Here is a 13,613-nt window from a genome sequence, read left to right as displayed (position 1 = left end):
TTAGACTGATGAACAGAGCAGATTCTTGCAGATGAAAAGATGTTTCAAATGTACCTTGAGAGTCTGTCTGGTGTTGTCTGGTGTATCATAAATACAGGCCACTTGTGAACATGTTCCACAGCACTCTCCTACTTTTTTCACATATGCAAACCCCTTAGAGTGAACGGCAAGTATTCATTAATTCATTAACCAAACAGAAGCTGGGTGAACTTGTCACATTAATGTAACTAATCAACAATGAAACAATGTCACTATCTGAAACATAATGCTGCTGTACAATCTCTTCAATGGTTGAAGAAATGTGCACAATCAGATAAGACCATGTGTAGTATATGAAAAGTGTATGATGTGTGGAGATGTACTTACAGGCTCACAGTCATGTGAACTCAAATAAGGACATTTTGTGATGGTTTTCTTAGTCACAAACAAGCCATTAATTTGATGGCAGGTAACAGTTTCACATATGTTCTTGTACTCCTCTCCATCCTACAAAAAGACAAACAACATAAAGATTGAGAAACAGAGCAAGTTCTTTGTCCACTGAACATCTTGGTTACATATGTAACCCTCGTTCCCTGAAGGAGGGAATGGAGACGTTACGTCAGAACTGAATTGGTGAATTTGGGTCCCAATTCATTGATTGTGACTGACTGGGAACTGAAAAGATGTTTTCAAATGTACCTTGAGAGTATGTGTGGTGTTGTCTGGTGCAACATAAATACAGGACCCTTTTGTACATGATCCATTTTTGCACATGATGACTGCACAATCTAATTTATGGAACAGAGTGAGAGGAGACTTTAAAAAAAATGGCACTTCAATCCTAAACCAAACCCCATTAAAAAAAAAAAAAAAGAAACGCACCAATCTCTCTGCAAACTTGTTTGCTGCAACATTTGTCAGCAGTATCAGTCTCATTGAACAGCATGAAGCCGGGCCTAGTGCAGTTGTCAGGTGTTACATCAGGACACTTCTTGGGTTTACAGATCACTGATTGACTGGCCTTATCACAGACACAGTCTTCACAGTTGTGCATAAAATGCTTATCAAACTGCAACAAAAACAAACAAACAAAATAAGTATAACTAGGATACTTCTTCAACACATAGTACAACACAATTGATTATTGATGAACAGTTTTAAACCTTGCTGTACCTCACGTGGAGTCCCAGAGGAGTCCACACATCCTACAAGGTAAGACCAAAATCAGAAACATTCTCAGAAATGGATACGGCATACATGTTGACGTGAGGTACAAGTTTTCTGTACATCTTTATTTTTCTTTCTCAGGGCCTTGATAGACACCACACACAGTTGGAGTCAAAAACCTCAAGTCCCAGACCAAAACAGAAGACTAGAGTTCTTGAGGCCCAGATCCAAACCAAGATCTACTAGCCCAAGTAACATACTGTTAATTCTACTGGACTTAATCTAGAGATAATATTGTATTTATCACAGCATGCATTTCAGATACTCAGCAATCATGGATATGACTGTTATTTACAACTATGAAAGAAATAGGCCTAAACAGTGAAAATTAACATGAGACCGCAATCCCATAAAAGAATCAATGGAAATTTCTGTGGGCAATCTCTTGATAATGTGCAAATAAAAGAACACGGACACAGCCTGTTCAATTCCATAATGATCAACGCAATCTACCAAGATCAGCACAAATTAGCAATAATAACATAGTAATAATAAATAAATAAAAAATAATAAAGGAAAAATAACGTAGCTTGGTAATCATTTTGATCGGATAGTGTCTTCCGCTGGCATTCAAAGTAAATTAACACAAGTGGAGAAAATTCTCTTCCTTCTACCACTCACTCTTTCTGTTCTCTGCAGCAACTATCACAGTCATGTCAACTGCAAAATGGTTTAAGACATGCTTTTTTGATCATTAATTAAGGCCCCAAATACCAGTAAATTGACTAGCACAAACCTCAGTAAATCGACTTTAACTCTGATAGATACACAAACTATAAAGGCTTCTCACCACATTTTGACACACATAATCCTGACTCTGTGTTGAAGAGTGTTGTGTTCTCACGGCAGAAGCAGCCTTCTGTGGGCACTGAAATTGAGCTCTGTGTAGGTCTGAAATGCAAATATTATTTAAACTTTTTAGTTTATTACACACATTACATTTACATCACAGTAACATTAACACTGCATCTAGGCAATTTCTACACTGTAAACCAAAGTACCTAATTTACATTTTCTGCAATTTTTTTAGGTTGACATCACATGACCTGTTAAATGTGTCAGTGTTTTAACCCTTTGAGCGGTACGGTCCCACATATGGGATTTTTATTTCAGTGCCCCTGGGCGTACGGTACCACATATGGGATTTCGAACGTTCAGCGACGTCACATAACTGCCAGATTCAAACTGTGCTTTCGCGCTCTGGCTACAAGACAGACGCGCGCAGCTCTTGTCATATATCACAGCTATGCAGTGTTTTCAGGCACATAATGTTTATTTTAAGGTTTCAGACATTTAAATATGCATAAGCACCATTAAAACAATACATTAAGCGTTTATAATTTACACATTGATGTCCGACATCAGTGGAAGCAGCAATAACAAATATAATTTGGCGACATTTATTCATATCAGACACACATAATGGGCCTAAGTAACTATAAAGTTTACTCTATTATTCTTCCAGTTCACCAGCCACTTACTTGCATATATTTCAGAAGAAAATGATGAATTAACCTGCTGTAAATCCGACTGACAGGACTCTGTGAAATGCAGCGCAAACTAAGATGGCGGCGCCCAACTCGCATTATAGATCAAGATAAAGATCGTTTATAAAAGTTTTAAAACGACAAAACACACTCACTTACACATATTTGAGAATCGGAATATCAGATAGTTGATGACATGGTAAGCAATTTTGCGAATATTTTAAATAAAAAAGGAAAAACTAAATAATAGTGATCCATCTGTCATACAGTGTTATTGTTGCTGCATTTAGCGCTCGTGACACGCAAGACGCGTCGCTATGGAAACATTAAAGGCGAACGTTCTAAAATAACGGTCGCCTTAAAAAAACTCACTCTGGGAGGACAGTTAGAATATTTTAAACTCACGGTCGAAAGGGTTAAAGCATTGATCTAAACAGGTGCTATATAAGTTTGCTCGCTGAGATGTAAAAACAATGACAAAGAAAAGTTAGTAAAGTTTGGTATTGGGTAGAATTAAGGGATGTAGAATATGGCCATGCAGAATAAGGCATTAATATGTGTTTAATAAGTACAATAAACAGCCTATATCCAAGTAATATGCATGCTAATAAGCAACTAGTTAGTTTGATTGACAGGCGATCTAACCAATCATAATGACGAATCCGGCATTTTGTTAGACAAAGCAGTCAGGGGAGTTAATAGATTCACGTCGGTGGACTTGAACTTGAAAAATGGCGTGTACTAACGTCTTTCCGCAATTCAAATAATATTCCTTATGATGTTCTTTCATGTTTATTTGATGCTATAAATAAACTAGTAGGAAGAGATGATTGGTACACAAGGCGCTACAGCAATTTGTCACGACACATTAAAGAGCCACAAAACGGTATTTATTGTTTAAATTTCTTTAAAAATTACAAAATTTGAAATCTGAGACTTTGTTTCATATCAAAAGTAACCTGCTCTGTCTTGTCTGTCGATGCGTTGTCAGTGTCCTCTTTGCTTCGCAATGTATTTTTCACCAATGAGAACATGATGTGTGGCGTGAGAGCAGCATGGCTTGTCGGATGTAGCAACAGAAACTAAAGGGGGGCGGGTCTTTGCGAACGTCAATTGGACCCTAAACTAAAGTTTTACCAAAATAAATAGATAAATAAATAAATAAATCATAAGTAAATTTTTGTCTTGTTTTACAGTGCAACTGTCTAAAGACTCTTCAATCAAGATGTGTTTACTTTAGATGCAAAATTACATACAATTTGAATTTATTTTCTGTGAAAATTATTATGCTTAAATTATTGTTTATGCTTAAAATAAGAACAAATATCTGCCAATGTGCTGATTATAATCAGCTTACTTCAAAGGGAAGTTTTCATAACTCATTGACAGATTCAGATATTTGTTCTTGTTTTAAGCATAAACTTAATTTTGTTCAGGTTTTTAAGACTTCATTTTGCATTTGCATCTTGATTTAAAGATGTTTAGATATTTGTATTGGAAAACCATTTGTATTGGAAAATCATTTATTTGTAATGTATGCAATATTTAATGCAATAACTTTATTTACTTAAGAATTTCTGCTCTGATTTAAGACCTTTTATGGCCTTAATTTGTGTCAGGGCGAATTAAGACTCTTTAAGACCTTTTCAAGACCCTCAGAAACCCTGTTTCACATATACAGAAGTGCATTTAAAAAGATGAGATAAATGTGAACGTGGTCCAGAATGGAATTAAAAATGATTGTAAGAAACAACAGCAAAAAAAAAAAAAAAAAAGTTAGGGAATCAGATTTAGGTCAAATTCAACTGTTGTGTGATTGTGTGTTTAAACGAGTAGAGTTAAATGAATAGACTGAAAACAACATAAAAATGGATAGACATTGAGCCGCTGAATTATTTCAAAATAAAAGTAAAAATGTACATACCCGCCTCTACAAGTTGGTGGTTCGGCTGGACCACAAGGCAAGAATATTTTATCTTCTGGACATATAATATCTGAGGAAGAAAAGTTAAAACCATCTTTTAATTCAAATCTTTACAGGTCCTACAGAAAATAGGTCCATTATTATTCTTTTATACAATGGATAAATCCTTTTTTATATAAATATTTTTTATATAACATTTTATATCCTTATATTTTATATAAAGGAAATTTTAATTTATTTTATTAATGAACTTACTGCAAAGGCTAGTGTAGTTTCTCCAGTGAATGCAAACCCCAACCTGAGAGCAAGCCCTCGCGTAGCTCTGCAGACTGGCACACACTACTGAGGGGTCACTCATATGAGAACTATCATACTGACAGGCTAAAAAGAAATTTTCAGGAGACACATGGGAATGGCATGCTTCAAACACCCTGAGGAAGTTCAAAATGAAAACAGATGATTGGAAGGGTAAATACACTTTTGAGGCAAAGCATGGTTTATTGAACTTTACACAACATAGAATTAACTCACTTGCTCTGGAGATGATAGCAGTCAACATGGGGCTGGTATGGTGTTATTGGCATGGGTGTGGATATATTCCAGACTGGACTTCTTGGACTTGGTTTAGTGCAGTTTTTGCCATCCACACCACTGGCTGTCCAGTGATCTGCCATCACTGCACAATCATTGACCAAGATCCCTCCAGGCAGCATGCAGTCATCAGTCTGGTTGTTGTTGCATGTTCCTTGTTGCAGTGATTTGAAATAATTAAGCATACTAATTCACAAAAACAAACCCCTTCATACAACATCAGCTTTCCTACTTAATTTTAAATCTGTTATGCACCACACCTTATGATTTTATTGCTAAAAGTAACCTGATATGACTTCTAATGTTTTAAACTTTTTAATGAGCTGACTTACCACAGTGACCTTGTGTGTTCTTTCCAAAATGCTGGAATGGCAGGTTGATGCTAAAGTCTGTGTTTCCAAATGTTACAACGACTTGTAGCTCTGGAACCTCCAAGATCAAGTTCAGGCTTGATTTGATAACCCTCACACCATTTTGAGTATATGGCAGTGTTAGATTAACATTGTCCTTCAGTGCCTTATAGAATAACAGGCAATCAAAAAGAAAACCTGTTAATTTACAATACAGTGCAGATCTAACACATACTCAAAATCTTTTTACAATTCTACTGTAGGTCTCACCTGTAGAGCCGCACCTTCCATGAACCTATGATTTCTAAGTGTTATGACTTGATTGTTATAAGAAACAATAATGGATCTGGGACAGGATACAGACTCATGGATATCACAGTATACATTGTCAATGTAGATCTTCAAATTGTATTTAGGGCTAATTTCCTCCATTAATATATAAGTGCAGTTCCCTTGGTAAGTGTAGGGGAGTCCATCAAATGTGAGGTAATGCGAGCCACCCCAACCCTGACAAAAGCCTACAAGAGAGTGTTAACATACTGTTAGATAAAATGACTTCAAATATGGTAAATAAGCTTATATCTTAAAAAGTTCTCCAACCAAAAATGAACAGTCATAATTTACTCACCCTCATATGTATATAACTTACTTTCTTCAGAGGAAGATAGATTTTTAGATTAAAAAAATCCATCTCTGTGAGTCCATAATACAAATGGATTAGACCCCTTAAGGTTAAAGATTTAAAAGCTGTCATACATGCATTTGCTTGACATAAATGTCAGCACATTGTGAAGCAGACTCACAAAGATGGAATATTTTTTGTAATGACAACATCAAAGTTAGACCTTGAAGAACTTGAGATCGACAGTTTACTTACAGTCACAGGTGTATTGCCGGCAGCAGTGTAGCTCATCATAGACCAGCACTGCTGGCTGGTTATTTTTACATGTGATGCTCTTCGGAAAAGGACATTGATGTTGGACAATCTCCATGATGTCTCCCTTTATGCACTTTCCCATAATACAGTCACATATGTGAAAGATCTCGTTAGCCTGGAAACATTGCAAAAAATACTAAATTAGAGCAACTGATGCAAGGTAAATTGAATGATATTCATTTTTGCATGAAGAACAAAAAATAATAACAAATTCTTGCAAAAAAACATACAATTTTTACTTTGAAATAAAAAATTACTATGCAATTATACAAATATTGTGTAATCAAAAACTTAATGAAAATATATGTAAAATGTATATTTTACAGTTTTGTTCCATTTAGGACAGACGATTGGTGGTGGTGTTGGACATGGCTCTGTACTGTTCTGAATAGCACAAGTTATGGAGCAGATCATAGTCAGACAAATCCCTGAGCCATTGTCCTTCGTATGCAATATTGACTCTCCTATTAAAAAGAAAGTAAATCAAAACACATGTACAACAGAATTGCTGGAGTATTTCAGAAAAGTCGAGAAAACATCAATAATTTAAAAATTAAATGTATAGTTACTAACCAGGCTTATATTGTCTTCCTTGAAACACACAAAAACACAGTGTAATAGTTGTTGTATTGACAATTTGCTCTTCTGTATGTGTTATAGGGGTACTTGTGGTACTTTCAGTGAAAATAATTGGAGGTGTAGGAGTAGTGGAGGTGGTTGTTGGTGTTGAAGTACTAGTTGTAGATGGTACTTCTGTTGAAACAGGTGGCCGAGGAGTAATTGGAGTAGTGGAGGTGCTTGTCGGTGTTGAAGGAGGTGGTGTGCCAGGGGTTGTACTAGTTGTAGATGGTACTTCTGTTGAAACAGGTGGCCGAGGTGTAATTGGAGTAGTGGAGGTGCTTGTCGGTGTTGAAGGAGCTGGTGTGCCAGGGGTTGTACTAGTTGTAGATGGTACTTCTGTTGAAACAGGTGGCCGAGGTGTAACTGGAGTAGTGGAGGTGCTTGTCGGTGTTGAAGGAGCTGGTGTGCCAGGGGTTGTACTAGTTGTAGATGGTACTTCTGTTGAAACAGGTGGCCGAGGTGTAACTGGAGTAGTGGAGGTGGTTGCTGGTGTTGAAGTACCAGTTGTAGATGGTACTTCTGTTGAAACAGGTGGCCGAGGTGTAATTGGAGTAGTGGAGGTGCTTGTCGGTGTTGAAGGAGGTGGTGTGCCAGGGGTTGTACTAGTTGTAGATGGTACTTCTGTTGAAACAGGTGGCCGAGGTGTAACTGGAGTAGTGGAGGTGGTTGTTGGTGTTGAAGTACCAGTTGTAGATGGTACTTCTGTTGAAACAGGTGGCCGAGGTGTAATTGGAGTAGTGGAGGTGCTTGTCTGTGTTGAAGGAGGTGGTGTGCCAGGGGTTGTACTAGTTGTAGATGGTACTTCTGTTGAAACAGGTGGCCGAGGTGTAATTGGAGTAGTGGAGGTGCTTGTCGGTGTTGAAGGAGGTGGTGTGCCAGGGGTTGTACTAGTTGTAGGTTGTACTTCTGTTGAAACAGGTGGCTGAGGTGAAACTGGAGTAGTGGAGGTGCTTGTCGGTATTGAAGGAGCTGGTGTGCCAGGGGTTGTACTAGTTGTAGATGGTACTTCTGTTGAAACAGGTGGCCGAGGTGTAATTAGAGTAGTGGAGGTGCTTGTCGGTATTGAAGGAGCTGGTGTACCAGGGGTTGTACTAGTTGTAGATGGTACTTCTGTTGAAACAGGTGGCCGAGGTGTAACTGGAATAGTGGAGGTGCTTGTCGGTGTTGAAGGAGGTGGTGTGGCAGAGGTTGTACTAGTTGTAGATGGTACTTCTGTTGAAACAGGTGGCCGAGGTGTAACTGGAGTAGTGGAGGTGCTTGTCGGTGTTGAAGGAGCTGGTGTGCCAGGGGTTGTACTAGTTGTAGATGGTACTTCTGTTGAAACAGGTGGCCGAGGTGTAACTGGAGTAGTGGAGGTGCTTGTCGGTGTTGAAGGAGGTGGTGTGCCAGGGGTTGTACTAGTTGTAGATGGTACTTCTGTTGAAACAGGTGGCCGAGGTGTAATTGGAGTAGTGGAGGTGCTTGTCGGTGTTGAAGGAGCTGGTGTGCCAGGGGTTGTACTAGTTGTAGATGGTACTTCTGTTGAAACAGGTGGCCGAGGTGTAACTGGAGTAGTGGAGGTGCTTGTCGGTGTTGAAGGAGGTGGTGTGCCAGGGGTTGTACTAGTTGTAGATGGTACTTCTGTTGAAACAGGTGGCCGAGGTGTAACTGGAGTAGTGGAGGTGCTTGTCGGTGTTGAAGGAGGTGGTGTGCCAGGGGTTGTACTAGTTGTAGATGGTACTTCTGTTGAAACAGGTGGCCGAGGTGTAATTGGAGTAGTGGAGGTGCTTGTCGGTGTTGAAGGAGGTGGTGTGCCAGGGGTTGTACTAGTTGTAGATGGTACTTCTGTTGAAACAGGTGGCCGAGGTGTAATTGGAGTAGTGGAGGTGCTTGTCGGTGTTGAAGGAGGTGGTGTGCCAGGGGTTGTACTAGTTGTAGATGGTACTTCTGTTGAAACAGGTGGCCGAGGTGTAACTGGAGTAGTGGAGGTGCTTGTCGGTGTTGAAGGAGCTGGTGTGCCAGGGGTTGTACTAGTTGTAGATGGTACTTCTGTTGAAACAGGTGGCCAAGGTGTAACTGGAGTAGTGGAGGTGCTTGTTGGTGTTGAAGGAGGTGGTGTGCCAGGGGTTGTACTAGTTGTAGATGGTACTTCTGTTGAAACAGGTGGCCGAGGTGTAACTGGAGTAGTGGAGGTGGTTGTTGGTGTTGAAGTACTAGTTGTAGATGGTACTTCTGTTGAAACAGGTGGCCGAGGTGTAATTGGAGTAGTGGAGGTGCTTGTCGGTGTTGAAGGAGGTGGTGTGCCAGGGGTTGTACTAGTTGTAGATGGTACTTCTGTTGAAACAGGTGGCCGAGGTGTAATTGGAGTAGTGGAGGTGCTTGTCGGTGTTGAAGGAGGTGGTGTGCCAGGGGTTGTACTAGTTGTAGATGGTACTTCTGTTGAAACAGGTGGCCGACGTGTAACTGGAGTAGTGGAGGTGCTTGTCGGTGTTGAAGGAGGTGGTGTGCCAGGGGTTGTACTAGTTGTAGATGGTACTTCTGTTGAAACAGGTGGCCGAGGTGTAACTGGAGTAGTGGAGGTGCTTGTCGGTGTTGAAGGAGGTGGTGTGCCAGGAGTTGTACTCGTTGTAGATGGTACTTCTGTTGAAACAGGTGGCCGAGGTGAAACTGGAGTAGTGGAGGTGCTTGTCGGTGTTGAAGCAGGTGGTGTGCCAGGGGTTGTACTAGTTGTAGATGGCACTTCTGTTGAAACAGGTGGCCGAGGTGTAACTGGAGTAGTGGAGGTGCTTGTCGGTGTTGAAGGAGGTGGTGTGCCAGGGGTTGTACTAGTTGTAGATGGCACTTCTGTTGAAACAGGTGGCCGATGTGTAACTGGAGTAGTGGAGGCGCTTGTCCGTGTTGAAGGAGGTGGTGTGCCAGGGGTTGTACTAGTTGTAGATGGTACTTCTGTTGAAACAGGTGGCCGAGGTGTAACTGGAGTAGTGGAGGTGCTTGTCGGTTTTGAAGGAGGTGGTGTGCCAGGAGTTGTATTAGTTGTAGATGGTACTTCTGTTGAAACAGGTGGCCGAGGTGTAATTGGAGTAGTGGAGGTGCTTGTCGGTGTTGAAGGAGGTGGTGTGCCTGGGGTTGTACTAGTTGTAGATGGTACTTCTGTTGAAACAGGTGGCCGAGGTGTAACTGGAGTAGTGGAGGTGCTTGTCGGTGTTGAAGGAGCTGGTGTGCCAGGGGTTGTACTAGTTGTAGATGGTACTTCTGTTGAAACAGGTGGCCGAGGTGTAACTGGACTAGTGGAGGTGGTTGTTGGTGTTGAAGTACCAGTTGTAGATGGTACTTCTGTTGAAACAGGTGGCCGAGGTGTAACTGGAGTAGTGGAGGTGCTTGTCTGTGTTGAAGGAGGTGGTGTGCCAGGGGTTGTACTAGTTGTAGATGGTACTTCTGTTGAAACAGGTGGCCGAGGTGTAATTGGAGTAGTGGAGGTGCTTGTCGGTGTTGAAGGAGCTGGTGTGCCAGGGGTTGTACTAGTTGTAGATGGTACTTCTGTTGAAACAGGTGGCCGAGGTGTAATTGGAGTAGTGGAGGTGCTTGTCGGTGTTGAAGGAGGTGGTGTGCCAGGAGTTGTACTAGTTGTAGATGGTACTTCTGTTGAAACAGGTGGCCGAGGTGAAACTGGAGTAGTGGAGGTGCTTGTCGGTGTTGAAGGAGGTGGTGTGCCAGGGGTTGTACTAGTTGTAGATGGTACTTCTGTTGAAACAGGTGGCCGAGGTGTAACTGGAGTAGTGGAGGTGCTTGTCGGTGTTGAAGGAGGTGGTGTGCCAGGGGTTGTACTAGTTGTAGATGGTACTTCTGTTGAAACAGGTGGCCGAGGTGTAACTGGAGTAGTGGAGGTGCTTGTCGGTGTTGAAGGAGGTGGTGTGCCAGGGGTTGTACTAGTTGTAGATGGTATTTCTGTTGAAACAGGTGGCCGAGGTGTAACTGGAGTAGTGGAGGTCCTTGTCGGTGTTGAAGGAGGTGGTGTGCCAGGGGTTGTACTAGTTGTAGATGGTACTTCTGTTGAAACAGGTGGCCGAGGTGTAATTGGAGTAGTGGAGGTGCTTGTCGGTGTTGAAGGAGGTGGTGTGCCAGGGGTTGTACTAGTTGTAGATGGTACTTCTGTTGAAACAGGTGGCCGAGGTGTAATTGGAGTAGTGGAGGTGCTTGTCGGTGTTGAAGGAGGTGGTGTGCCAGGGGTTGTACTAGTTGTAGATGGTACTTCTGTTGAAACAGGTGGCCGAGGTGTAACTGGAGTAGTGGAGGTGCTTGTCGGTGTTGAAGGAGCTGGTGTGCCAGGGGTTGTACTAGTTGTAGATGGTACTTCTGTTGAAACAGGTGGCCGAGGTGTAACTGGAGTAGTGGAGGTGCTTGTTGGTGTTGAAGGAGGTGGTGTGCCAGGGGTTGTACTAGTTGTAGATGGTACTTCTGTTGAAACAGGTGGCCGAGGTGTAACTGGAGTAGTGGAGGTGGTTGTTGGTGTTGAAGTACTAGTTGTAGATGGTACTTCTGTTGAAACAGGTGGCCGAGGTGTAATTGGAGTAGTGGAGGTGCTTGTCGGTGTTGAAGGAGGTGATGTGCCAGGGGTTGTACTAGTTGTAGATGGTACTTCTGTTGAAACAGGTGGCCGAGGTGTAATTGGAGTAGTGGAGGTGCTTGTCGGTGTTGAAGGAGGTGGTGTGCCAGGGGTTGTACTAGTTGTAGATGGTACTTCTGTTGAAACAGGTGGCCGAGGTGTAACTGGAGTAGTGGAGGTGCTTGTCGGTGTTGAAGGAGGTGGTGTGCCAGGGGTTGTACTAGTTGTAGATGGTACTTCTGTTGAAACAGGTGGCCGAGGTGTAACTGGAGTAGTGGAGGTGCTTGTCGGTGTTGAAGGAGGTGGTGTGCCAGGAGTTGTACTAGTTGTAGATGGTACTTCTGTTGAAACAGGTGGCCGAGGTGTAACTGGAGTAGTGGAGGTGCTTGTCGGTGTTGAAGGAGGTGGTGTGCCAGGGGTTGTACTAGTTGTAGATGGTACTTCTGTTGAAACAGGTGGCCGAGGTGTAACTGCAGTAGTGGAGGTGCTTGTCGGTGTTGAAGGAGGTGGTGTGCCAGGGGTTGTATTAGTTGTAGATGGTACTTCTGTTGAAACAGGTGGCCGAGGTGTAACTGGAGTAGTGGAGGTGCTTGTCGGTGTTGAAGGAGCTGGTGTGCCAGGGGTTGTACTAGTTGTAGATGGTACTTCTGTTGAAACAGGTGGCCGAGGTGTAACTGGAGTAGTGGAGGTGCTTGTCGGTGTTGAAGGAGGTGGTGTGCCAGTGGTTGTACTAGTTGTAGATGGTATTTCTGTTGAAACAGGTGGCCGAGGTGTAACTGGAGTAGTGGAGGTGCTTGTCGGTGTTGAAGGAGGTGGTGTGCCAGGGGTTGTACTAGTTGTAGATGGTACTTCTGTTGAAACAGGTGGCCGAGGTGTAACTGGAGTAGTGGAGGTGCTTGTCGGTGTTGAAGGAGGTGGTGTGCCAGGGGTTGTACTAGTTGTAGATGGTACTTCTGTTGAAACAGGTGGCTGAGGTGTAACTGGAGTAGTGGAGGTGCTTGTCGGTGTTGAAGGAGGTGGTGTGCCAGGAGTTGTACTAGTTGTAGATGGTACTTCTGTTGAAACAGGTGGCCGAGGTGTAACTGGAGTAGTGGAGGTGCTTGTCGATGTTGAAGGAGGTGGTGTGCCAGGGGTTGTACTAGTTGTAGATGGTACTTCTGTTGAAACAGGTGGCCGAGGTGTAACTGGAGTAGTGGAGGTGCTTGTCGGTGTTGAAGGAGGTGGTGTGCCAGGGGTTGTACTAGTTGTAGATGGTACTTCTGTTGAAACAGGTGGCCGAGGTGTAACTGGAGTAGTGGAGGTGCTTGTCGGTGTTGAAGGAGGTGGTGTGCCAGGGGTTGTACTAGTTGTAGATGGTACTTCTGTTGAAACAGGTGGCTGAGGTGTAACTGGAGTGGTGGAGGTGCTTGTCGGTGTTGAAGGAGGTGGTGTGCCAGGGGTTGTACTAGTAGTAGATGGTACTTCTGTTGAAACAGGTGGCCGAGGTGTAACTGGAGTAGTGGAGGTGCTTGTCGGTGTTGAAGGAGGTGGTGTACCAGGAGTTGTACTAGTTGTAGATGGTACTTCTGTTGAAACAGGTGGCTGAGGCGTAATTGAAGTAGTGGAGGTGGTTGTCGGTGTTGAAGGAGGAGGAGGACCACCACAATTCTTCACACATATCTGTTGTTCCTCATCAAAAATAGGATTATCCTTTGGACATTTTGGAAAACATCCTGCACAAAACAAATTATTCAATTGAGGTATTACAGACAAATGAGGTATTTGTAGGTTCATAAACATTTCTTAGTGGCCCATCAACCATGGCTTTTAAACTTAGCAAAAAATGTTCTGCCCTTTAAAAAATTGTCCATGATAAGATTTTTATTAGTTCACAATAGAGGATAAAATAAGACAGACATTTTGGCTAGGAGCC

At 42.4% G+C, this 13,613-nt stretch overlaps 1 protein-coding gene across 1 annotated transcript in view; it reads right to left on the bottom strand.

Annotated features, from left to right (window-relative positions):
- Window positions 1–13,613, bottom strand: part of LOC137015605 (mucin-2-like) — a 47,176-nt gene that overhangs the window by 4,899 nt on the left and 28,664 nt on the right. The window contains exons 27-40 of the mRNA XM_067380653.1: window positions 7,174–13,413; window positions 7,072–7,089; window positions 6,823–6,962; window positions 6,439–6,613; window positions 5,832–6,079; window positions 5,544–5,727; window positions 5,152–5,365; window positions 4,876–5,051; window positions 4,621–4,690; window positions 2,000–2,100; window positions 1,156–1,187; window positions 865–1,051; window positions 682–770; window positions 367–486 (exon numbers count right to left, since the gene is read on the bottom strand). Of these exons, the coding sequence (XP_067236754.1) occupies window positions 367–486; window positions 682–770; window positions 865–1,051; window positions 1,156–1,187; window positions 2,000–2,100; window positions 4,621–4,690; window positions 4,876–5,051; window positions 5,152–5,365; window positions 5,544–5,727; window positions 5,832–6,079; window positions 6,439–6,613; window positions 6,823–6,962; window positions 7,072–7,089; window positions 7,174–13,413 (7,994 nt within the window). The remainder of the gene's footprint in view (window positions 1–366; window positions 487–681; window positions 771–864; window positions 1,052–1,155; window positions 1,188–1,999; window positions 2,101–4,620; window positions 4,691–4,875; window positions 5,052–5,151; window positions 5,366–5,543; window positions 5,728–5,831; window positions 6,080–6,438; window positions 6,614–6,822; window positions 6,963–7,071; window positions 7,090–7,173; window positions 13,414–13,613) is intronic.

This window comes from Chanodichthys erythropterus, chromosome 24, assembly GCF_024489055.1.
Source record: "Chanodichthys erythropterus isolate Z2021 chromosome 24, ASM2448905v1, whole genome shotgun sequence".
Classification (NCBI taxonomy): Eukaryota; Metazoa; Chordata; class Actinopteri; order Cypriniformes; family Xenocyprididae; genus Chanodichthys; species Chanodichthys erythropterus.
Note: the sequence above shows the minus strand (reverse complement) of the source record. Positions and strands in the feature narration are given on the sequence as shown.